The following is a 24,706-nucleotide window of genomic DNA, read 5'->3' as shown; positions in this document are numbered from 1 at the left end:
GTAAAAAAATAAAATGTATTAAAAACAATACACTGATTTTTACTCAGAAGTTGCTAGTAAATTTCACAAATAATTACAATGGCAACTAACATTGAATTAAATGTGAAATTTTTAACTACAGTATTTTCTTGTAAAACGTTTTCCAATAATTTTTATTTACAACTTAAATAAAAAAAAATTTTATAGTGTACATAAAATGCATATTTGCAATATTTGCAGAAGCAAAGATTTTAGTGCCACTTTCACACCTGTGACTTGAGTATAAACTTTTTATATATATTAACGTCTCTAAACTTAAAATTCTTAAAGATTTCAGATGTTTGAATCATTTCTGTGAATCAGTTGTTTTGATTCCATAAATTTTTTGTTTCAGTGAATCAGTTTGATTAGTTTGCGTTAAAACTATAAATCATCGTGTGCAACATGCTCGTTAGTTTTATCAAGATTTTTAAAGTTTAACTCTTTGCATTAAACACCTTGAATCTGGCAACATTGGCTGCTTATATAGTTGAAAATTTTTATTTTTCCTCTGAATGGAAACAAGTTAACAACCCGCCATTCTTTAAATTAAAATTACTGAAAGATAGGACTTTTGTCGTAGATTCAAGAGTCCGTATTATGAATTCTGTGACTTTTTAAAAGGCATTATGCGCCACTAGGGGAAGATGAAAACCTTGACATTTCTGGGAAAAGTTTGGAGGAAACAGAGGGCAGAGTGATCGCCCTGCTCATGTGTCATGACTCCTTGAATTTATCGCAGCCAGATCAAATAAAAGGTATTAAATCAAATCTCATAGACTTACAGATCTAATAAAAAGCCTTATGAATTTTCACCAGCCGAACTGCTGCATTTGTGATGAATTCAGAGTGGCTTTATGGCTCAGGACTTCAAATGAAACTTTAACCTGATTTACTTCGAACTTGCGTCCTTCAGCATAACCTCAGCTGCTTCTCTTCTGTAACTCGTTTAGTTAAAGAACCTCCTCTGTTATTTCAAGGAATAACCAGGAATTACCATCCCACAGTAACGAAAGAACTCACATCCATTGCCTACAAAACACACACGCCTGAATCAAACCACCTTTACTCAACTCGTACTGTTATAGGTCAGTAACTTTATTTAGACTAGTTAGACTAGTTTTTCACTAGTTTTTACTGACCTTGATACTAGTACCTGTGCATGCCAGGGTTATTATAAAAAATAAAAAATGTTGTTGCTTTAAATAAAATAAATATTAACTCAAATGAAACTAAATATGAAAATAAACTTAAACATATTTTATTTCAGCTAGTTACCAAAGTTAAAATTAAAGTTAGTTTTAGTGCTTCAACAAACTTATTTCACTTTATGACAAAAAGTTCTAATTTTTTTTTTTTTTTGTAAGTTTTTCAACTAATATTTATATTTTATTTTATTTCAGCATCATTCCAACTAACATACATGTTTTTATTTGAAGGTATGTTTTTTTAAGGTGAATTTTTGAAAAAAAAAATGTTTTGGGCCGCGTCGAAAGAACACCACAGGAAAAGGAAATCAGTCATCAGTGACGAACAATCAGTGACGATGGCTGTGGTCTATAGAGCGTCTTCACTCCTGTTTTCCTTTTGTTCGTCACTGATGGCTGTGGTCTATAGAGCGTCTTCACTCCTGTTTTCCTTTTGTTCATCACTGATGACTGTGGTCTATAGAGCGTCTTCACTCCTGATTTCCTTTTGTTCGTCACTGATGACTGTGGTCTATAGAGCGTCTTCACTCCTGTTTTCCTTTTGTTCATCACTGATGACTGTGGTCTATAGAGCGTCTTCACTCCTGATTTCCTTTTGTTCATCACTGATGACTGTGGCCTATAGAGCGTCTTCACTCCTGATTTCCTTTTGTTCATCACTGATGGCTGTGGCCTATAGAGCGTCTTCACTCCTGTTTTCCTTTTGTTCATCACTGATGACTGTGGTCTATAGAGCGTCTTCACTCCTGTTTTCCTTTTGCTCATCACTGATGACTGTGGTCTATAGAGCGTCTTCACTCCTGTTTTCCTTTTGTTCATCACTGATGGCTGTGGTCTATAGAGCGTCTTCACTCCTGATTTCCTTTTGTTCATCACTGATGGCTGTGGCCTATAGAGCGTCTTCACTCCTGTTTTCCTTTTGTTCATCACTGATGACTGTGGTCTATAGAGCGTCTTCACTCCTGTTTTCCTTTTGTTCATCACTGATGACTGTGGTCTATAGAGCGTCTTCACTCCTGATTTCCTTTTGTTCATCACTGATGACTGTGGTCTATAGAGCGTCTTCACTCCTGTTTACCTTTTGTTCATCACTGATGACTGTGGTCTATAGAGCGTCTTCACTCCTGTTTTCCTTTTGTTCATCACTGATGACTGTGGTCTACAGAGCATCTTCACTCCTGTTTTCCTTTTGTTCATCACTGATGACTGTGGTCTATAGAGCGTCTTCACTCCTGATTTCCTTTTGTTCATCACTGATGGCTGTGGCCTATAGAGCGTCTTCACTCCTGTTTTCCTTTTGTTTATCACTGATGACTGTGGTCTACAGAGCGTCTTCACTCCTGTTTTCCTTTTGTTCATCACTGATGACTGTGGTCTACAGAGCGTCTTCACTCCTGTTTTCCTTTTGTTCATCACTGATGACTGTGGTCTATAGAGCGTCTTCACTCCTGATTTCCTTTTGTTCATCACTGATGACTGTGGTCTATAGAGCGTCTTCACTCCTGTTTTCCTTTTGTTCATCACTGATGACTGTGGTCTATAGAGCGTCTTCACTCCTGATTTCCTTTTGTTCATCACTGATGGCTGTGGCCTATAGAGCGTCTTCACTCCTGTTTTCCTTTTGTTCATCACTGATGACTGTGGTCTACAGAGCATCTTCACTCCTGTTTTCCTTTTGTTCATCACTGATGACTGTGGTCTATAGAGCGTCTTCACTCCTGTTTTCCTTTTGTTCATCACTGATGACTGTGGTCTATAGAGCGTCTTCACTCCTGTTTTCCTTTTGTTCATCACTGATGGCTGTGGTCTATAGAGCGTCTTCACTCCTGATTTCCTTTTGTTTATCACTGATGACTGTGGTCTATAGAGCGTCTTCACTCCTGATTTCCTTTTGTTCATCACTGATGGCTGTGGCCTATAGAGCGTCTTCACTCCTGTTTTCCTTTTGTTTATCACTGATGACTGTGGTCTACAGAGCGTCTTCACTCCTGTTTTCCTTTTGTTCATCACTGATGACTGTGGTCTACAGAGAGTCTTCACTCCTGTTTTCCTTTTGTTCATCACTGATGGCTGTGGTCTATAGAGCGAATTCACTCCTGTTTTCCTTTTGTTCATCACTGATGACTGTGGTCTACAGAGCGTCTTCACTCCTGTTTTCCTTTTGTTCATCACTGATGACTGTGGTCTATAGAGCGTCTTCACTCCGGTTTTCCTTTTGTTCATCACTGATGACTGTGGTCTATAGAGCGTCTTCACTCCTGTTTTCCTTTTGTTCATCACTGATGACTGTGGTCTATAGAGCGAATTCACTCCTGTTTTCCTTTTGTTCATCACTGATGACTGTGGCCTATAGAGCGTCTTCACTCCGGTTTTCCTTTTGTTCATCACTGATGGCTGTGGTCTATAGAGCGTCTTCACTCCGGTTTTCCTTTTGTTCATCACTGATGACTGTGGTCTATAGAGCGTCTTCACTCCTGATTTCCTTTTGTTCATCACTGATGACTGTGGCCTATAGAGCGTCTTCACTCTGGTTTTCCTTTTGTTCATCACTGATGACTGTGGCCTATAGAGCGTCTTCACTCCTGATTTCCTTTTGTTCGTCACTGATGACTGTGGTCTATAGAGCGTCTTCACTCTGGTTTTCCTTTTGTTCATCACTGATGACTGTGGCCTATAGAGCGTCTTCACTCCTGGTTTTCTTTTGTTCATCACTGATGACTGTGGCCTATAGAGCGTCTTCACTCCTGATTTCCTTTTGTTCATCACTGATGGCTGTGGTCTATAGAGCGTCTTCACTCCTGTTTTACTTTTGTTCGTCACTGATGACTGTGGCCTATAGAGCGTCTTCACTCCTGGTTTTCTTTTGTTCATCACTGATGGCTGTGGTCTATAGAGCGTCTTCACTCCTGATTTCCTTTTGTTCATCACTGATGACTGTGGTCTATAGAGCGTCTTCACTCCTGTTTTATTTTTGTTCATCACTGATGGCTGTGGCCTATAGAGCGTCTTCACTCTGGTTTTCCTTTTGTTCATCACTGATGACTGTGGCCTATAGAGCGCCTTCACTCCGGTTTTCCTTTTGTTCATCACTGATGGCTGCGGCCGATAGAGCGCCTTCACTCCGGTTTTCCTCTTCATCACATTAGCATTGGAGGATCCCGGGTTGAATGTGCCGTCGTTTGTGTGAGAGATAACGAAATAGAAGGAAATCCATCTTCTTTTTGGGGTTTTTGTCCTGTGTTCTCTGCAGCGAAGGGAAATCAATCACAGCTAAGTGCTCATGAATCAGGGCTGACGGAGACACACGGTCTGCTTCAGAGTAAATGTGGACGAGGATCTTGACAGGAGTAAACAAGTCAGGCATGGAATAAACAGCCAAGATAAACGATCTGAGCCACGGTATTACAAGCCATTAAACCAGAGCGTACGAACAGTGTGTCTGACGATAATATCAGTAACCTAACAGTTCAAATATAGCATAGGCCAAATTAACTTCAAAATACACTATCAACCAGTAGTGTGTGTGTGTGTGTGTGTGTGTGTGAGAGTGTGTGTGAGAGTGTGTGTGTGCGTGTGTGTGTGTGTGCGTGTGTGTGTGTGTGTGTGTGTTTGCATGATAGATGCAAGATTGTGAGATTTGAGCAGAAAAATAATATTTTAAAAGTTGATAAGCGGTGTATATATTGTGCTCCTTGAACTCTTAATCTCAAGATTATACAGGTATTTGTATTTCATTGCTTGCATTCAGCACAGTTTTTCAGCATTGACCGTGACCCATCAGAACAGATCTGCCATTTCGGGTCACGGCCCACCAGAGAAGCGCTGGTTTGTGTGTCATTTGGGCCAAGACGCCTTCATGCTGTGGGTGGCATTATGTGTTTTCTATCTGCCTTATTTTCCTCCTGCTGTCTCGCTCTATCTCTCAGCTCCAGTGCTGTCTGTCTGCCGGCGGGAAGATAACACACTGTGTGTGTGTGTGTGTGTGTGTGTGTGTGTGTGTGTGTGTGCCTGACAGACCCAGTGCTAAAATAATAACCATTCACCTCCCACAGATCTGTGGCTGCCATCCCAAACACAGGTGCACCACACTGAAACACACTCACACACTTGCACACACACACACACTTACAAACACACACTCAAACACACACATCTGCACACTCACACACACTTACAAGCACACACTTAAACACACTTACACTCTCACACACACAAACACACACACACACACACACATAGTTACACACACAAACTCACAATTAGTTTAAATTCTGACTTAAAAGCCGTAATTATGAGATTAAAAAGTCTAAATTTACATTACATATCGAATGATAAAAAGTTGAAATTATGATTAAAATTAACTATTGACAAGTTGAAATTATGACAGTCAAATTATGACTTAAAAATTCATAATTATAACAAGTTGAAATTGACAAAAAGTCAATGAGGTTGAACTTTTTAAAGTTTTTTAAAGTCAGATTTTTAACTTTTTAACTATGACAAGTTGAAATTCTAACTTTAAAATAATGATTTAGAATGTCATAATTTCAACTTTTTATATCATACCTTCACCTTTTTGTCATAATTTCAACTATTTAAAGTCAGAATTTCAACTTTCTATGTCATAATTATGACTTAGTATGTCAAATTCAACTTATGTCTTAATTTCAACTTTCTATCTCAGAATTTAGATTTTTCTTCTTCTTCTCATAATTATGATTTACCAAAGCATGATTTTTGTCGCACTCGGGATGAAGGTTTGACAAGTTAGCATGAGTAGTATGATGTTACTACACCCCCCTTCTGCTCCATCTCTTTCTCAATCGATGGCCATTAAGAACCAGTGTTATTTATTAATTCAAAAGGATGTTTCTCAACAACTAACCTGTGGTGCTTCTACTAATGATCCAGTTTAGCGTCTGCAGTCATTAAGACCCACTCGAACACATGCAGTGGATCTAATGTCCTTCCTGGCCAACAGAAGAAACCTTGAAAGCGCCTTAAATAATTAATGAGGTTTGGCATGATGACAAACACATGAAAAGGTGGCGTTGACGACTAGTCCTCTGAAAGCGTGACTATAGTCTCATTAACTCGCTCTCACAGCCAATAAATCATGCTACTATCTGAAGAGCCTCGCTGGCATTCAGAGGCAAGAGCAATAAAGTGAATAAACTTCCCGAAGCCGCAGCGAGTGCGAAACTGACTCTGGCAGGCCGTATTAATCCTAATGAATTGTTTTGCCTCGTATAAAGCGCTCTTTTAACGGAAAACGAAGCTGTGCGACTCGTAGAGCGGGTGATTCCCGTCCCGTGAGACCCGAGGAGAATAGACTGACAACAGCCTCTCGTTTGTCATCAGACCACAGCTCTACGACAATCCCACATGGTGATCAATTCCCATTTACACCGCAGAAGTTTGGAGTTCAGGGAGGAAAAAAGAGATAAATCCGGTTTAAGATACTAGATGGAGAACAGTAGGTGTTTTTTTTTAGCTGGCCTAAACTGGTTGAGCAGTAAAAACCAGATCAGACCTGCAACTTTAGCAACCGGTTTAAGACGGATTAGACTATGAATAGACTATGACTATAGCAATAGCAATAGCAACTTTATTTATATAGCACAATTAAAACAACACAAGTTGACCAATGAGCTTTACAATGTCACACAGAAATAGAAGAGAAAAAAAGCAAACTAAAATGATCACTGATTTAAAGGTATAGAAAACAGATGTGTTTTGATTTGTCCTTTAAAAGCAGAAATGATTCAGTTCAGGAATGAGAATTCAGAGTCATGGAATCTGTGATTATGTTTGATTGTTTAATGTATTTAAAACGTCATCAATAAAAGTGAAATAGTCTTGGGTTTAAATCCGTTTTGTAGAATTCATCGATTTCACCTTAAATTCAATCCACAGATTCAGTCTGATCCTGGGGAAATCCATAAATGGTAATAGTAATAAATTCAACAGACATCCATCAGAATAGACAATATTTATTTATTTATACCCTTACTTATTTATTTATTCCCTTATTTATTTATTCATTTATTCATTCATCCATTGTTATTGTTTTTTGTGTGTATTTTTCAGTTGTTTCTTGACACGAATGTGGAAGCTGGCAAACTAATTTTATTCATGCATTTATTCATTTCCATTTTTGCATTTTTCCTTTTTTTAACAGGGACAGTATGAAAAGAAAAGCATGCAATTATTTATTTATTTATTGATCAATTTCATTTTCACATTTGTTTCTATTTATTTATTCATTTATTTATCAAATTTAATATTTTATAAATCACAAAATTTTCACAAAATTTTATTTATACAACTTTTTTAACAGTATGAAAAGAAAATCACACAATTTTTTTATTTACTTTTTTCCTTTTTTTATTAAGTCACTTACTTCAATTGTTCATTCATTTTCCATTTTTGCAGTTTTCCATTTTTTACTTTTTACTTTTAACCCCCTGAGGTCGGCAATCACGCCGGCGTGATCTGCTCGTTTTTTTTTATATCAGTGCAAATTACTCTGTTGATTTTGATTTTACATACTTGTATTGTACATCATTCAAAACTGTTAAATGTCTTCTTTTATTTGTGTACACTCATAATAAAAACAAAATGTTGTGTTTTTCGTAAAACAAAGAAAATAAACATGATGCGCGTTCTGCCGTCTGTCTCAATGTGAAACTCATTCTGAAACGCGACAGAAAATGACCTGTAACTCAGCGAATGTTTGTCACACAGACTTGAAACGCATGTCTATACAACGCTTGGAATCTCTATTTTTAAAGTATGTAAATTATATAAAAAACAAATATTCTATTTTTAAGAAATCCATACGAATGCAGCGGCATGTACAGTTTCTCAAACGCGTCCTCATTAACTATAATGTGACCACACCCACGCGCGCACGAGCGATTGACATGCAAATGATCCATGCGGAGAAACGCAGACCTGTAAACGCCCTCATCACCTCAAAACAAAGAAGCAGAGACTTCGTAACTTACTCTTCTCTGCTTTCATCGGGTTTGGACAACTGTAAGCTGTGCTGTGCTGTGCTGTTTACCTTGAATTTACCTCGGATTTACCTCAGAAGAACGCGATTTGAAGATGAGAAGATTTTTAAGGTAAGACATGTTAAACTGGTCGTGCCAGATTAAAATGTATGTTATGAAATGAGTTTGGAGTAAAAACATGAACTAAGCCTAATGTCATATATGTACATGTAGACAGAAACATGAAATGTGAAATGTGAACTAGAATGATAGGCAACCTTTCAGTGCTTGTATAGCCTACGTGTTCAACACGAGGATGTTTTTATATTCTAATAAAACACAGCATGGTAAAAGTAGGCTAATATATATATATGTGTGTGTGTATTCTGTACATTTTAAAAAGCTATTTTAACCTGAAAAATCTAAAATATATTCCCCAAATTGTGCAGCATTTCTCTTGATATCAGCATGTTCACAGCTGTTTTGTTGTTGTTGTTGTTTTTAGAGGAACAAGATGCCACTGATAAGTCCTGCTGACTTCAACATTCACATAAGTCTCCATACATGAACATGCTAAAGTGAAAAATCAAACACCATGGAAATGAAAGGTATGTAGCCTACTATGTTTCAGGAATGGCACAAAGGTGTGTGACAGTTCAAGTCTCTGTCTTTAGTTCAGTGTGTTAAATAATGTGGGGTTTTTTTGTGTTGTAAATACATTAAAAACAATCAAAAAGCCATTCTTTTTTAAATCTCCTCATTCTTTGTGCAAGGTTGCTCAGAATGGCAGGGCCTGGTAGCTCCTAATAGGGCCATTAGGGAGTGTCTTTTGTCTTTCTCAGGTGAGAAAAGCTTACATAATAATGAGATGTCCACGCCTCTTGCATAGAGCTTTCTCACACAAAACACGTCGTAAAATTTTTAAATCAATATATTGTCTTCTCTGAATGAGCAGTCAGGATGATTTTCACATAGTTTTGAAGCAAATATTCTGGGCTACGTGATACAATTTTCAAAAGTCTTATGAAGAAATAATCAGTATGGGTTTCATGAGCTTATTTCAGTGACATTTTTTTTTGTTTTTTCACAAACCACGCATAAATGTTATTATCTCAAAACTACAAACTTTTATATACATGCTGCTGATATATTATTGTAGCAGAGTTTGTGCTGAATACAGTGTAATCAGACTTTAGCCATGAAAATGTCACAAGTAACAGAAATAAGCACAAATGTCAGAGCATGTCAGAACACCTCCAGGCCCAGAAAACAGCTCAGACCTCAGAGGGTTAACAGAGAGAGTATGAAAAGAAAAACATTTATTTATTTATTTATTCACTTAATTAATTTGTCATTCATTTTGCATTTGTGCCGTTTTTATTGAATTGATTTTTTTCATGCATTCATTCATTCATTTTTCATTTCTATTGAAAACGAGGCTGTGAGAGCTGGACGTTCGATCCATTCATGTATTAATTCAAAGATGTAAATAGTTATAGAATATTAATTCCTATTTACACAGATTTGTGTGTCAGATTTACACAGAAATTAATTCTGCCAGTGCTTCATCAATGAGGCCTATAGTGGTATTTCATCTAATCCCAAATTTTACACTGGAAATCCGAGTGATCGACACCAGTACAACCAACTGTAAGAACTCACTGAATTAAAGAGCCTATATTATTTCTTTTTCAAAGACTTATGGTTTTTAGTCTCTACTAGAACAGGTTTTCATGCTTGAATGTTGATTATTTCCCTCATATTCTCCATTGTTGCGGCTCCTCTCTTCCCAGTCTGTCAGTAACGCTCTGTTTACTTCCTGTCTCTATGAAGCCCCTCCTTCTGAAAAGCACACTGTGCTCTGATTGGTCGGCTGGAGCAGTGTGTTGTGATTGGTCGAGCGCTTTGAGTGTGTTTGGGAAATGTCCCGCCCCTTTCCATAACCACCAGTTTAACACACTACTGACTAACTCAACCAGGCCCCGCCCCTTTATTCTGCGTATGAATTATTATAATGAGGAATGTTGTGACGTGTTCGATCCCAGAAGAAACTCAAGACTACAATGAGTTCAGAAACACTACCACTGATATAGAGAAGAACTTGAGCTTTTTCATGATCAAACAGCAACATTACACACTAAAGAAAGATGAAGATGGATAAAAAACACTTTAAATATGCTCTCTATTCTGACTATTTCCGGGTGTTCAGCCCTACAATCTTCCTTAAACCAGCGTCAGGTTCAGCCGTCACTCTCATCTCATCTAATTACATTTGGGATTCAGCTGCACTTTTACAGTCAGCGCCAATTACCCCCGATCACCTACAGTCATTTCCTGCTCAGACCTGCAGGAAATGACATCGTGCGCGAGTTCATGCCGCAATCAGCCTGTCAGTTAATGTACACGCTGCTTTTGATATATCTCATTTAAATGGCTTGAATAACTGCAAATTAACAAGGTGAACTCAAGCCTTCACAGCGTCAAGGACATCCAGCTATTCTGCAGGTCTGAATGGATTTATCACACTGCAGATCTACCACAGCTTAAGAGCTGGAACTGTGTTTCAATACTATATAAACGCCGGATTTCTGAAGGATCATGTGACACTGAAGACTGGAGTAATGATGCTGAAAATTCAGCTTTGATCACAGGAATAAATTACACTTTACTATATAATCACATAGAAAACAGCTGTAAATATTCCACAATTTTTCCTGTATTTCTGATCAAATAAATGCAGCCTTGGTGAGACTTCTGATCTACTGTAACTCCCAGTGAAAAGCATTAAATGGCTCTGTCTCGGTCTGGAATAATGAGGACACTCTTCGCCCTTCAGTCTGTCTCTGTCTCTCTCTCTCTCTCTCTCTCTCTCTCTCTCTCTCTCTCTCTCTCTCTCATGACTGAAACCTTTATTATGCGCCAGAGCAGCGTGAATCGCGCTGAGAACAGGCTTTTCTACAGGAGCTGGGCGTGTGTGTGTGTGAAAGAGAATCTGTAGGAAGGAGTTCAGTATTCCCTCGAGCTCACGCCCTACAACATCACGTATGAAATATTGAAACGGGACTGATCTCATCAGCACAGACGTGTGCTATTTTTATCCTGCCAATGCTCATGACGCCTTTAAAGAACTATGTAGTGCTTCTTGAGAGAGACTCCGTCTGCATAATGAAAAAAGGAAACGTGTTTCTGAATCTCCTGATGCTGGAGATCGCGAGACGACGACGGGAAAGCTTCGCCCCGGTGGTGTTTGGGGATTTTCAGTAACAGTAGATGAAATTCCACAACAACATCATGGGTTTGAACCCGAGGTTCCCTAATTATCCTGCTGACTCTTAATATCAGGTGAAACGAGGCGTTGGATATGATGACATTACATACTGCCTGATTTTTGACGTGTGTTGTACGTTTATACAACAAAACATTGTTCTAGTACAGTAACTTCAAATGTGTCTCACCCATCTCTCTCTCTATATATATATAATTATTTATTTACTAACAACTTTTAAATAAATGTTAATAAATACAAAGAATTTACATAAAAGTATGTACATATATATACACTTAAATTTAAATATTAAATATATATATATATATATATATATATATATATATGTATATATGTATGTATATGTATGTATATAAGTGAAAATGAACTGAAAATACTTTAAATATGCTTAAATTGGCCGATACTGATTATTGGCCAATACATTGGTGCATCTCTAATATATATATACACTCACCTAAAGGATTATTAGGAACACCTGTTCAATTTCTCATTAATGCAATTATCTAATCAACCAATCACATGGCAGTTGCTTCAATGCATTTAGGGGTGTGGTCCTGGTCAAGACAATCTCCTGAACTCCAAACTGAATGTCAGAATGGGAAAGAAAGGTGATTTAAGCAATTTTGAGCGTGGCATGGTTGTTGGTGCCAGACGGGCCGGTCTGAGTATTTCACAATCTGCTCAGTTACTGGGATTTTCACGCACAACCATTTCTAGGGTTTACAAAGAATGGTGTGAAAAGGGAAAAACATCCAGTATGCGGCAGTCCTGTGGGCGAAGATGCCTTGTTGATGCTAGAGGTCAGAGGAGAATGGGCCGACTGATTCAAGCTGATAGAAGAGCAACTTTGACTGAAATAACCACTCGTTACAACCGAGGTATGCAGCAAAGCATTTGTGAAGCCACAACACGCACAACCTTGAGGCGGATGGGCTACAACAGCAGAAGACCCCACCGGGTACCACTCATCTCCACTACAAATAGGAAAAAGAGGCTACAATTTGCACGAGCTCACCAAAATTGGACAGTTGAAGACTGGAAAAATGTTGCCTGGTCTGATGAGTCTCGATTTCTGTTGAGACATTCAGATGGTAGAGTCAGAATTTGGCGTAAACAGAATGAGAACATGGATCCATCATGCCTTGTTACCACTGTGCAGGCTGGTGGTGGTGGTGTAATGGTGTGGGGGATGTTTTCTTGGCACACTTTAGGCCCCTTAGTGCCAACTGGGCATCGTTTAAATGCCACGGCCTACCTGAGCATTGTTTCTGACCATGTCCATCCCTTTATGACCACCATGTACCCATCCTCTGATGGCTACTTCCAGCAGGATAATGCACCATGTCACAAAGCTCGAATCATTTCAAATTGGTTTCTTGAACATGACAATGAGTTCACTGTACTAAAATGGCCCCCACAGTCACCAGATCTCAACCCAATAGAGCATCTTTGGGATGTGGTGGAACGGGAGCTTCGTGCACTGGATGTGCATCCCACAAATCTCCATCAACTGCAAGATGCTATCCTATCAATATGGGCCAACATTTCTAAAGAATGCTTTCAGCACCTTGTTGAATCAATGCCACATAGAATTAAGGCGGTTCTGAAGGCGAAAGGGGGTCAAACACAGTATTAGTATGGTGTTCCTAATAATCCTTTAGGTGAGTGTATATATATATATATATATATATATATAAATATTATAGCAGTAAAACAAAAGTAATATTATATATATTTGAGGTGCACCGATGTATCGGTATCGGCCGATTAAAGCTATTATTATTTTCACTTCATATATATATATATGGTTATTTGCTTGTTTATTTATTAATATTATGTATTTGACATTACTTTTATTTAAACAGTTATAATGTGAATTTAAATGAATTAATTATTAACAGTTTAAAACAATATTAAATATATGTATCACCAAGATGTAAATTTATAAGAAAATAATCAAATAAGATAAAGCAACTTTCATTTCTAAAATATTTCATTCACATGAGGGTTATACAAAAAATATGCATTACCATATATTGATCATTTGTAATATAATTTCTAGCAAAAACTGAGACTCTAATATCTCCAGCCACCGTATGATTTCAGTCTTGCTGCCCAGCTGTGAAAACATCATTTATTGTGTTAAACAACCAGAATTTGCAAATGCTTTGGATTTCTGACACTAAAAGCAGATATTCTCCTCCAGTTAATGATGGAAACCTCAGCGCCAGGTGTTTCATCCTGACCAGCAAGGTTAAAAAGAAAGAGGTGACAAATGAGTGTGGAAGTGGGACACTGCTGGTGTATCCGTCTCACCAGCCAACATTTCTGGGTTACACATGGCCTTTTTTATATTTCCTTTCTATTTCAAAACACATCCGTGCTTTGATCTCTTCTCCCGCAGTTCCCCTTCCCGTCGGAGCGTGGAACTAGATCGGACAGCGTCCAGGGGTTTGTTTCCCAAAAGCATCGTTAGACAACTATGGTCGCAAGTTCCGTCGTTATCAGAATAGTTCAACGAGTCAGTGTTTCCCGAAACCATCGTTCCAACGAACATTCGCAAACGGCATCGCAGAGTTGTGTGTGTGTGTGTAACGACAGCTCTAGATCTCGACTAGTGGTTAGAAGCAGTTTCTTGTTTGCATGACATGTGGACTCAATAAATCCTGATCTTGAGCAAAATAAGCAAGCTGACATTCAGTACAATCTGTCTTTTATGTAGAATATATACAAATGTCATTTACATCTTTTAGTTTGTCAAGAGATTTAAAGCACAGTTTTTGAAGAGTGCGCATGTGTGAACGTGCTCTAGTGCGTAAGAACGAGTCTATGACTGAATCTGGAAATAAAGCAAAATAACTGAGAAAAATGAGAAATAGTCCTCAAATGACATGATTGTAATTTATAGCAAAACATCTAGCGTTAATTCGATCTCAAACAGATTCATTAAATAAGTTATTACTCCACTACCTGCGTGAGATCATTAACCAACGTGGTTGAACGACCAATTTACGACGATATGGTTTCGGGAAAAAGTTGTGACTCGCTAGTTGATTTCTTCAATGATGTGTCGTACTATGATAGTGAAGCAGCGAGTTACGGCGTTGTTTGGGAAAGTTCCCCTGAACGGCTCTTTCGGTGTTACCCTGAACATTGTATAAGCATTAGTTTCATGTGTCACTGAACGGAAGAGAGACTCTCGGGAGACGTAAACATCACATCCTATTGATTTTTCCCGAGTCCTTCACATAAAAACGGAGTCCCGTGGGAACGTTTAGGCAGAACCGCCCGTCGAACTTGCTTTAAGCCGGCGTGTCTGATAGCATCTTTAATTATTCACATCCTCCTGGTCTTTGATAATTACCTGACCGGCCGAGCACGTGAGCATCGGCTGGGTCATCCGCACGGGTTTATTTTTAGCCGGCGAGATGAAAAGGTTTCATTAGAGATCCGACTGATGTGCGGGGAGGTGACGTCCCCAGAAACACAGCCGGAGTCATTAGACATTCAACAAAAGTAGGCCATCCGAAGCTCGGCTCTCTCGGCTTTGAGAGGGGAAAAGGAGGATGAGGAAGGTGGAGGGGAAAGACATTGATGACTTACTCACACACCCAAACGCAATAGCAGCCAATTAAGATGCCAAAGCAAGAGAGGAATCTGACGGATTCTAGTCGTGCATCAATAATGCCGCTTGGTTAATTAGTCATGAGCGTGAAAAAAAAACACAGATAAGGGAGAATTCTTTATTTTTTAGAGCTGTCAATCAATTCAGAAATGTCATTGAATAAATTATAGAATAACAAGAAATGTTGATTAATTAGTCAAACTAGTCGCATATCAGCCTGACAGATTATTTTGTGCTTTCTAGATGAGAAAAGCATCAAATAGATCTCAATATATCGTTTTGATTTAATATTCACAGTGTTTTGTTCATGAATGTATACATGAAACATGAGCGCTAACAGCCGACTCACGTAAACATGACGGTTGGAAAATGCTATTTATTATATTTATATTATCAGTAATTCATAATATGTTAATAGCGTATTAATATTGTCAAATTTTTGTTCTAATAAAAAACAATATATATGTGTGTGTGTGTGTATTTATATATATATATATATATATATATATATTACATGTTGGCTCACATTAGCGTCGTATCGGAAGCATTGAATTAAATTCCTCTTTAATGATGACCTAATTTTATGTCAACACTTGATTCTGCAGCATTTTAACAAGAGAAAAATCCAATTATCACAAGAAAAGCCATTATACACATGTCCTGGAATAATAATGTATATCCAGGAATATTAAAATCAGCCGACGGCTCTAACGCTGTATAAATTCCTGTTCTTCATCTTTCTGTAATTATGATTCATTTCCCGCAGTGTAAGCGCATGTAAATGTCACACGTGTTCTGCAGCAACACGGCCTGGAAAGGAGCGGATTATCTGTCAGATCAGCTGACCAGGGGTGAGTCGTTATCGTTCATCGTTAGCCAACTATGGTCGCAAGTTCCGTCGTTATCAGCAGTTCAATGAGTCGTGTTTCCCGAAACCATCGCTCCAACGAACATTCGCAAACAGCATCGCAGAGTTGTGTGTGTGTAACGACAGCTCTAGATTTCGTCCTGTGGTTAGAAGCAGTTTCTAGTTTGCATGACATGTGGACTCAATATCCTGATCTTGAGACAAATAAGCAAGCTGGCATTCAGTACAACCTGTCTTTTATTTAGTGTACATACACATGTCATTTACGTCTTTTAGTTTGTCAAGAGATATAAAGCGTAGTTTTTGAAGAGTGCGCATGTGTGCATGTGCTCTAGTGCGTAAAAACGAGTCTATGATTGAATCTGGAAATAAAGCAAAATAACTGAGAAAAATGAAAATTTGGCCTCTGTCCATCATGGCCTCCTAATCATCCTCATATATATAGACCTTATGCGCCAGAGAAACGAGGGCGCTGCCATCTTTAGAATATTGTCTTTTAACTTCCGTTTTGCGGTCGCTCTGTATATTTCTATGGCATTGCTGTCGAGGAGTAATTAGCTTTTGAAGTGGATTTACTTAATGTAAAGTTAACGAAAGTTATCATGAGGACTGTGATGTTTAAAGCAGATGACTAAACAAATGTCAGTCGACCGGGAAGATTTTAAAACGAGCCGTTCATTCATAAACACGCAGAATCGCTGTGAAAATACAGACTGGAAGTCAAAAGACAACGAGCGCAGCGCTGAAAAGAGGCGGAGCTACATAAGGTCTATATACTGATTGGTTTCATCACTCGGTCTCCACCAATAAGCTGTGGTGGGCGTTCTGGCACAAAATGGCTGCCGTCGCCTCATCCAGGTGGATGCTGTACATTGGTGGTGGATGAGGAGATTCCCCCCTTCCATATGTGAAGTGATTTGAGCACCCAGAAAAGCACTATATAAATTTAACGGGAAACACCCCCCCCCCCGGCTCACCTTCGCAGAAAGCGCTGTCCTCGCGTAGCGGCCGAAAGCCATTCTTGCAGTTGCAACTGGCGCCGGCGTCCAAGTTCACGCAGGCCGAGTTCTCCGCACAGATGTTGTCCTCGGCGCAGAAGTCGTGACCTTTAACCCCAGATAGAGGAGTTGGTAACACTTTACAATAAGGTTCATTAGTTAATGTATTAACTAACATGAACTAACAATGAGCAATACATTTGGGTTACACTTTATTTTAAGGTGTCATTGTTACAGTGTAATTATATATTTAAGTACTGAGTAATATTAATTAACTTCATGTACTGTATTTACATCCTGTTTTCGGTTGAAGTCCAAAGTAGTAGATTGTCGAGTTCACGCGCGTGATCATAGGTAACTAAACCTATGCGCGTGAACTCGACAATCGACTACTTTGGACTTCAACCGAAAACAGGATGTAAATACAGGTATTTGCGCTGGCTTAAATAACATCATTTTTATCCATTTCTTTCACATCTACTGCAGTCAGATTCACTCGTGTTCACTCTGAAGGAATCACTCACATGGCTGTGCACTTGTAATGACACATCAAGGATGTTAAGAGGCTAAAAGCAGGTTTAAATATTGCCCCATTGAAGTCAACAGGGTGCAAATTTTAAAAAGAGGATAACACGGTGTAGGCAACACCGATTTTTGTCGTTGTTCTCTGTATTGACAGCACTCCAAATTTACAAAAAAATTAGCTCAATGTTAAAATTGACCGGAGTTCTCCTTTAACGTTATTTAATAAAAATCCAGCTGTTCTTTGTTTGTTCATGTTAGTTCACAGTGCATTAATTAATGTTAACAAGATTTTAATAATGTATTAGTAAATGTTGAAATTAACATTAACAATGATTAACAAATGCTGTACAAGTGCAGTTCATTATTCGTTCACGCTAATTAATGTAGTTAACTAATTTTAACTAATGAACCTTATTGTAAAGTGTTATCGAGGAGTTGGATTTATATTGATGAATTTAAGCTGCTAGAAACACTGAACCACTAAAGGTCAGCCAAAGGTCAAACTAATTACACCGATCATTGTATTTTCAGTAACAATCAGCAGATTTTAAAAGAGGTTTGTCCGTACAGAATGAAGCCAGATATAGTTCCGTACCTCTGCAGACTTTGCAGCATCGGTCTGTGAGTGAGATCTGATCAGATTCAGCACAGGAGAGCGGGGGACAGTCCTCAGTGTTCGTGACTCTATGCATCGTGCGATCCTGAAAAATAATATAAAAACGTGAAGGAAAAAGAAGTCCAGACAGCGTACTGTACTGTATTGAGTTCTATTACGCAAAATTAGGTCGAAATGCCCATTATTGGCAAGAGTCTTTGTATGTCTTAAATGAGTTAAGTCTTGAATGACCATAAAGAGTTGTGAGAACATCTAATACGTGTCTACGGAGCACTTATGCAAAAAAACATATGCTTTTGCATTCTCTCGCAAAATGTTTTGTCCTCCCATCTCATATTTTTGTTTCATCACCATGTCCCTTTAGGGTCAGTCAGATCCGTGGCAGGTCTTAAAGTGACAGCAGCCTAATAAACCTGCTACTGTCCATCATTAATGTTAATCAAGATGCCATAACTTTCAGCTCTTGGCTGAATAACTCCCGTAGCTTTAATGAAGATTAATCTATATATTTTGGCAGAGCAAGCAAAAATCTGACCTGGCCTGACTGGGCAAGTAGAAAAAATCCATTGAAATACATGTAATCCATTGACAGTACGTATATATATATATATATATATATATATATATATATATATATATATATATACACAAAATACACACACATATATACTTTATAATTTCTAAAACATTAAATATATTTGTTTAATTAAATATATATTTATAATATTTAAATAAAATATTAAGGGTGTCTATATATATTTGATGTTTATATATAACTTAAATATATAAAATATAAAACAATATGTAAAATCAAATAAATAATTTGATTTTATAAATAATTTTGTATGTATGTTTGTACGTATGTGTATATATATATATATATATATATATATATATATATACTGTATATTTATATATATATATATATATATATATAAACATACATGCATATTATTAATATTATTATTTTATGTTATACCAATACATAGGTACAGTTGTAAAGATTTGTACCCTGCATTCAAACAGCTGGCAGAGTCCAGAGGGATGATGAACAGCACAACGCAGTCCTTCCACCAGCGTCTGCTCCGAAAACAAGCACATCGCTGCAGAAACACACAAACAATCATAAACAAACACGCTGATACACTCCTCCATATGCACACACACCTGCAGGCGGCCCGTCCGGATACTGATACCAACCCACATATTCTCTACTGTTTTTCCACTGTTTTCGTTGATACAATAAAAGTGAATTGGGTCCAAAACAACATTAAGGCTCCTTCACACCAAGGACCTATAACTATAACTATAAAGACATCGTTCTAAAAATCTTTCTAAATATAAAAGAATAGCACAGCACAACTATAACGATTACAGCACAGAAGAATAATATCGTTGGAATCACTTTCAGAGCGATTTGATGAATGATAAAAACATTGACAGCCAATCAGAATCCATCCTGCTTTAAAGAGCTCGAGCATTTAAAGTGACAGATGACGAAAACTGCAGCGCTTATAGAACGATGTCGTGCGCTGGTGTGGACGATAATATAGTTATCATTCTTGGTGTGAACGAGCATTTAGACCCCATTGACTTTCACTATATGGACAAAAAAAATTATTTGTATAGTGCTTTTATAGAAATTCATAATGTTCATGTTTTTAATTTCTTAATGCTTCACACTGAGCAGTTTAGAAACAGGTGATAGTATCGTTTACATTTGGAGATTATATAAACCATCAAGCAAATGAGATTTACTTTATGTGAGTCTATGTAAGTTTTGATTATTTCAAGATTGTTTTTGCTGAACTGTCCTTTTAAGCTCACTTTATAGTTTGAATATTTGGAAAGTTTCAAACTAAAGCATGACGTGACTCAGCAGAAAATACTAAATGAAACCTGTGAGCTGGAGAAATGCTACGGTGTGGAAACCTGGAGCTAAACAACTGATGATTACAAGACGTCTGAGGCGATAATTGCTCCCAGGACAGCAATTATTTCCTCATCTGACTTCAAATACAACACAACTTACAGACTTAACGCCACAGAGAACCTTTCTTAGAAATTAAATGAATTGTTTCTGCTGTTTGCTACAACAATAACCAACAATTCCCTGAAATCATGTGTCTTTTTGAGAAGAGGTGAGCTGTTACTTTACTAAGTAAGTTTGCTTATGAAAATATCTTCTCTTATTTAGAAAATTATGATCATTAGGCATTAAACACGTCTTTAACAGTAATTACACTAAGAGAATTGTATAATTAAAGCTGTAGTAGATCATGCAGAAACACCACATTATTTAATTGCAGATTTGTGTTTTTGTTCAGTGTTTTGTGGAAGAAACGAATGTACACACAGTTTCTGGGCACAGTAGGAGATCGACACGAGACGGAAATAGCAGCCAAAACGTTCAGGAGAGAAAAATATTCTCCAGAAACAAAACTGAGAGACGCTTTGAACCAAACGGCCACAAAGAACATCAGAACGACAGCGAAACCTTTATAGATATCTGACGAAAACAATCTGGGAGCACGTGTCAGCTAAATTACCACAGATGAAAAAATACTCACAAATGAATCTTTAATGTTTATTTTGAGGGAAACGTTGAGCTGAAATTCAGGGGTTTTTTTTATTAGGATGGAAAGTTAACTAGTCCTGCTAGCTTGTAACTCAGTACTATATTTGTTTCCACCACTTGTTCTGAAAGTCAACATGAAATGATGTTTGCAGCCAATTTTTCTGCCGTAATGTGATTCATTTTCAAGTGAAACAAGATATTCAGTGATAAAGTCCTCAGAAATCAAGCGTAGTGTCAGTTCTGGCAGGTCACGTTAGTCAAGCTCGCATCAGCTGATCCTCTAACTATAGGAATACGACGCCTATCACAGCATCCATATATAAGCTCCTCAGTATTATCAACAGCAATCGCGTTTCTCAGGAGCTGATTACCCTCCTCCATCCCCAGCTCCTCTCGTTTCTAAGGAGCTGATTACCCTCCTCCATCCTCAGCTCCTCTCGTTTCTCAGGAGCTGATTACCCTCCTCCATCCCCAGCTCCTCGCGTTTCTCAGGAGCTGATTACCATCCTCCATCCTCAGCTCCTCTCGTTTCTCAGGAGCTGATTACCCTCCTCCATCCTCAGCTCCTCTCGTTTCTCAGGAGCTGATTACCCTCCTCCATCCCCAGCTCCTCGCGTTTCTCAGGAGCTGATTACCATCCTCCATCCTCAGCTCCTCTCGTTTCTAAGGAGCTGATTACCCTCCTCCATCCCCAGCTCCTCTCGTTTCTAAGGAGCTGATTACCCTCCTCCATCCTCAGCTCCTCTCGTTTCTCAGGAGCTGATTACCCTCCTCCATCCCCAGCTCCTCGCGTTTCTCAGGAGCTGATTACCATCCTCCATCCTCAGCTCCTCTCGTTTCTCAGGAGCTGATTACCCTCCTCCATCCTCAGCTCCTCTCGTTTCTCAGGAGCTGATTACCCTCCTCCATCCCCAGCTCCTCGCGTTTCTCAGGAGCTGATTACCCTCCTCCATCCCCAGCTCCTCGCGTTTCTCAGGAGCTGATTACCCTCCTCCATCCTCAGCTCCTCTCGTTTCTCAGGAGCTGATTACCCTCCTCCATCCCCAGCTCCTCGCGTTTCTCAGGAGCTGATTACCCTCCTCCATCCTCAGCTCCTCTCGTTTCTCAGGAGCTGATTACCCTCCTCCATCCTCAGCTCCTCTCGTTTCTCAGGAGCTGATTACCCTCCTCCATCCCCAGCTCCTCGCGTTTCTCAGGAGCTGATTACCATCCTCCATCCTCAGCTCCTCTCGTTTCTCAGGAGCTGATTACCCTCCTCCCTCCACAGCTCCTCTCGTTTCTCAGGAGCTGATTACCCTCCTCCATCCTCAGCTCCTCTCGTTTCTCAGGAGCTGATTACCCTCCTCCATCCTCAGCTCCTCTCGTTTCTCAGGAGCTAAATACTCTCCTCCATCCTCAGCTCCTCTCGTTTCTCAGGAGCTAATTACTCTCCTCCATCCTCAGCTCCTCTCGTTTCTCAGGAGCTGATTACCCTCCTCCATCCTCAGCTCCTCTCGTTTCTCAGGAGCTAATTACTCTCCTCCATCCCCAGCTCCTCTCGTTTCTAAGGAGCTGATTACCTTCCTCCATCCTCAGCTCCTCTCGTTTCTCAGGAGCTAATTACCCTCCTCCATCCTCAGCTCCTCTCGTTTCTCAGGAGATGATTACCCTCCTCCCTCCCCAGCTCCTCTCGTTTCTAAGGAGCTAATTACCCTCCTCCATCCTCAGCTCCTCTCGTTTCTCAGGAGCTAATTACTCTCCTCCATCCTCAGCTCCTCTCGTTTCTCAGGAGCTAATTACCCTCCTCCATCCTCAGGTCCTCTCGTTTCTCAGGAGCTAATTACCCTCATCCATCCTCAGCTCCTCTCGTTTCTCAGGAGCTGATTACCCTCCTCCCTCCCCAGCTCCTCTCGTTTCTAAGGAGCTAATCACCCTCCTCCATCCCCAGCTCCTCTCGTTTCTCAGGAGCTAATTACCCTCCTCCATCCTCAGCTCCTCTCGTTTCTCAGGAGCTGAGATTACCCTCCTCCATCCCCAGCTCCTCTCGTTTCTCAGGAGCTGATTACCCTCCTCCCTCCCCAGCTCCTCTCGTTTCTAAGGAGCTAATTACCCTCCTCCATCCTCAGCTCCTCTCGTTTCTCAGGAGCTAATTACTCTCCTCCATCCTCAGCTCCTCTCGTTTCTCAGGAGCTAATTACCCTCCTCCATCCTCAGGTCCTCTCGTTTCTCAGGAGCTAATTACCCTCCTTCATCCTCAGCTCCTCTCGTTTCTCAGGAGCTGATTACCCTCCTCCCTCCCCAGCTCCTCTCGTTTCTAAGGAGCTAATCACCCTCCTCCCTCCCCAGCTCCTCTCATTTCTCAGGAGCTAATTACCCTCCTCCATCCCCAGCTCCTCTCGTTTCTCAGGAGCTGATTACCCTCCTCCATCCCCAGCTCCTCTCGTTTCTCAGGAGCTGATTACCCTCCTCCATCCCCAGCTCCTCTCATTTCTCAGGAGCTGATTACCCTCCTCCATCCCCAGCTCCTCTTGTTTCTCAGGAGCTGATTACCCTCCTCCATCCCCAGCTCCTCTGGTTTCTCAGGAGCTAATGACCCTCCTCCATCCCCAGCTCCTCTCGTTTCTCAGGAGCTGATTACCCTCCTCCATCCCCAGCTCCTCTGGTTTCTCAGGAGCTGATTACCCTCCTCCATCCCCAGCTCCTCTGGTTTCTCAGGAGATAATGACCCTCCTCCATCCCCAGCTCCTCTGGTTTCTCAGGAGCTGATTACCCTCCTCCATCCCCAGCTCCTCTCGTTTCTCAGGAGCTGATTACCCTCCTCCATCCCCAGCTCCTCTGGTTTCTCAGGAGCTAATGACCCTCCTCCATCCCCAGCTCCTCTCGTTTCTCAGGAGCTGATTACCCTCCTCCATCCCCAGCTCCTCTCGTTTCTCAGGAGCTGATTACCCTCCTCCATCCCCAGCTCCTCTCGTTTCTCAGGAGCTGATTACCCTCCTCCATCCAAAGCTCCTCTCGTTTCTAAGGAGCTAATTACCCTCCTCCCTCCCCAGCTCCTCTCGTTTCTCAGGAGCTAATTACCCTCCTCCATCCCCAGCTCCTCTCGTTTCTCAGGAGCTGATTACCCTCCTCCATCCCCAGCTCCTCTCGTTTCTCAGGAGCTCATTACCCTCCTCCATCCCCAGCTCCTCTCGTTTCTCAGGAGCTGATTACCCTCCTTCATCCCCAGCTCCTCTCGTTTCTCAGGAGCTGATTACCCTCCTCCATCCCCAGCTCCTCTCGTTTCTCAGGAGCTGATTACCCTCCTCCATCCCCAGCTCCTCTCGTTTCTCAGGAGCTGATTACCCTCCTCCATCCCCAGCTCCTCTGGTTTCTCAGGAGCTAATGACCCTCCTCCATCCCCAGCTCCTCTCGTTTCTCAGGAGCTGATTACCCTCCTCCATCCCCAGCTCCTCTGGTTTCTCAGGAGCTGATTACCCTCCTCCATCCCCAGCTCCTCTCGTTTCTCAGGAGCTGATTACCCTCCTCCATCCCCAGCTCCTCTCGTTTCTCAGGAGCTGATTACCCTCCTCCATCCCCAGCTCCTCTGGTTTCTCAGGAGCTAATGACCCTCCTCCATCCCCAGCTCCTCTCGTTTCTCAGGAGCTGATTACCCTCCTCCATCCCCAGCTCCTCTCGTTTCTCAGGAGCTGATTACCCTCCTCCATCCCCAGCTCCTCTCGTTTCTCAGGAGCTGATTACCCTCCTCCATCCAAAGCTCCTCTCGTTTCTAAGGAGCTAATTACCCTCCTCCCTCCCCAGCTCCTCTCGTTTCTCAGGAGCTAATTACCCTCCTCCATCCCCAGCTCCTCTCGTTTCTCAGGAGCTGATTACCCTCCTCCATCCCCAGCTCCTCTCGTTTCTCAGGAGCTCATTACCCTCTTCCATCCCCAGCTCCTCTCGTTTCTCAGGAGCTGATTACCCTCCTTCATCCCCAGCTCCTCTCGTTTCTCAGGAGCTAATTACCCTCC

The 24,706-nt window shown here is 40.3% G+C and overlaps 1 protein-coding gene across 1 annotated transcript in view; it reads right to left on the bottom strand.

Annotated features, from left to right (window-relative positions):
- Positions 1 to 24,706, bottom strand: part of nell2a (neural EGFL like 2a) — a 119,286-nt gene that overhangs the window by 47,065 nt on the left and 47,515 nt on the right. Inside the window, exons 10-12 of the mRNA XM_079858944.1 lie at positions 19,154 to 19,245; positions 18,122 to 18,227; positions 16,981 to 17,109 (exon numbers count right to left, since the gene is read on the bottom strand). Of these exons, the coding sequence (XP_079715070.1) occupies positions 16,981 to 17,109; positions 18,122 to 18,227; positions 19,154 to 19,245 (327 nt within the window). The remainder of the gene's footprint in view (positions 1 to 16,980; positions 17,110 to 18,121; positions 18,228 to 19,153; positions 19,246 to 24,706) is intronic.

Source organism: Squalius cephalus (assembly GCF_949319135.1).
Source record: "Squalius cephalus genome assembly, chromosome: 23".
In the NCBI taxonomy this organism is placed as follows: Eukaryota; Metazoa; Chordata; class Actinopteri; order Cypriniformes; family Leuciscidae; genus Squalius; species Squalius cephalus.
The sequence above is the reverse complement of the archived record's forward strand: the minus strand, read 5'-3'. Positions and strand labels throughout refer to the sequence as shown.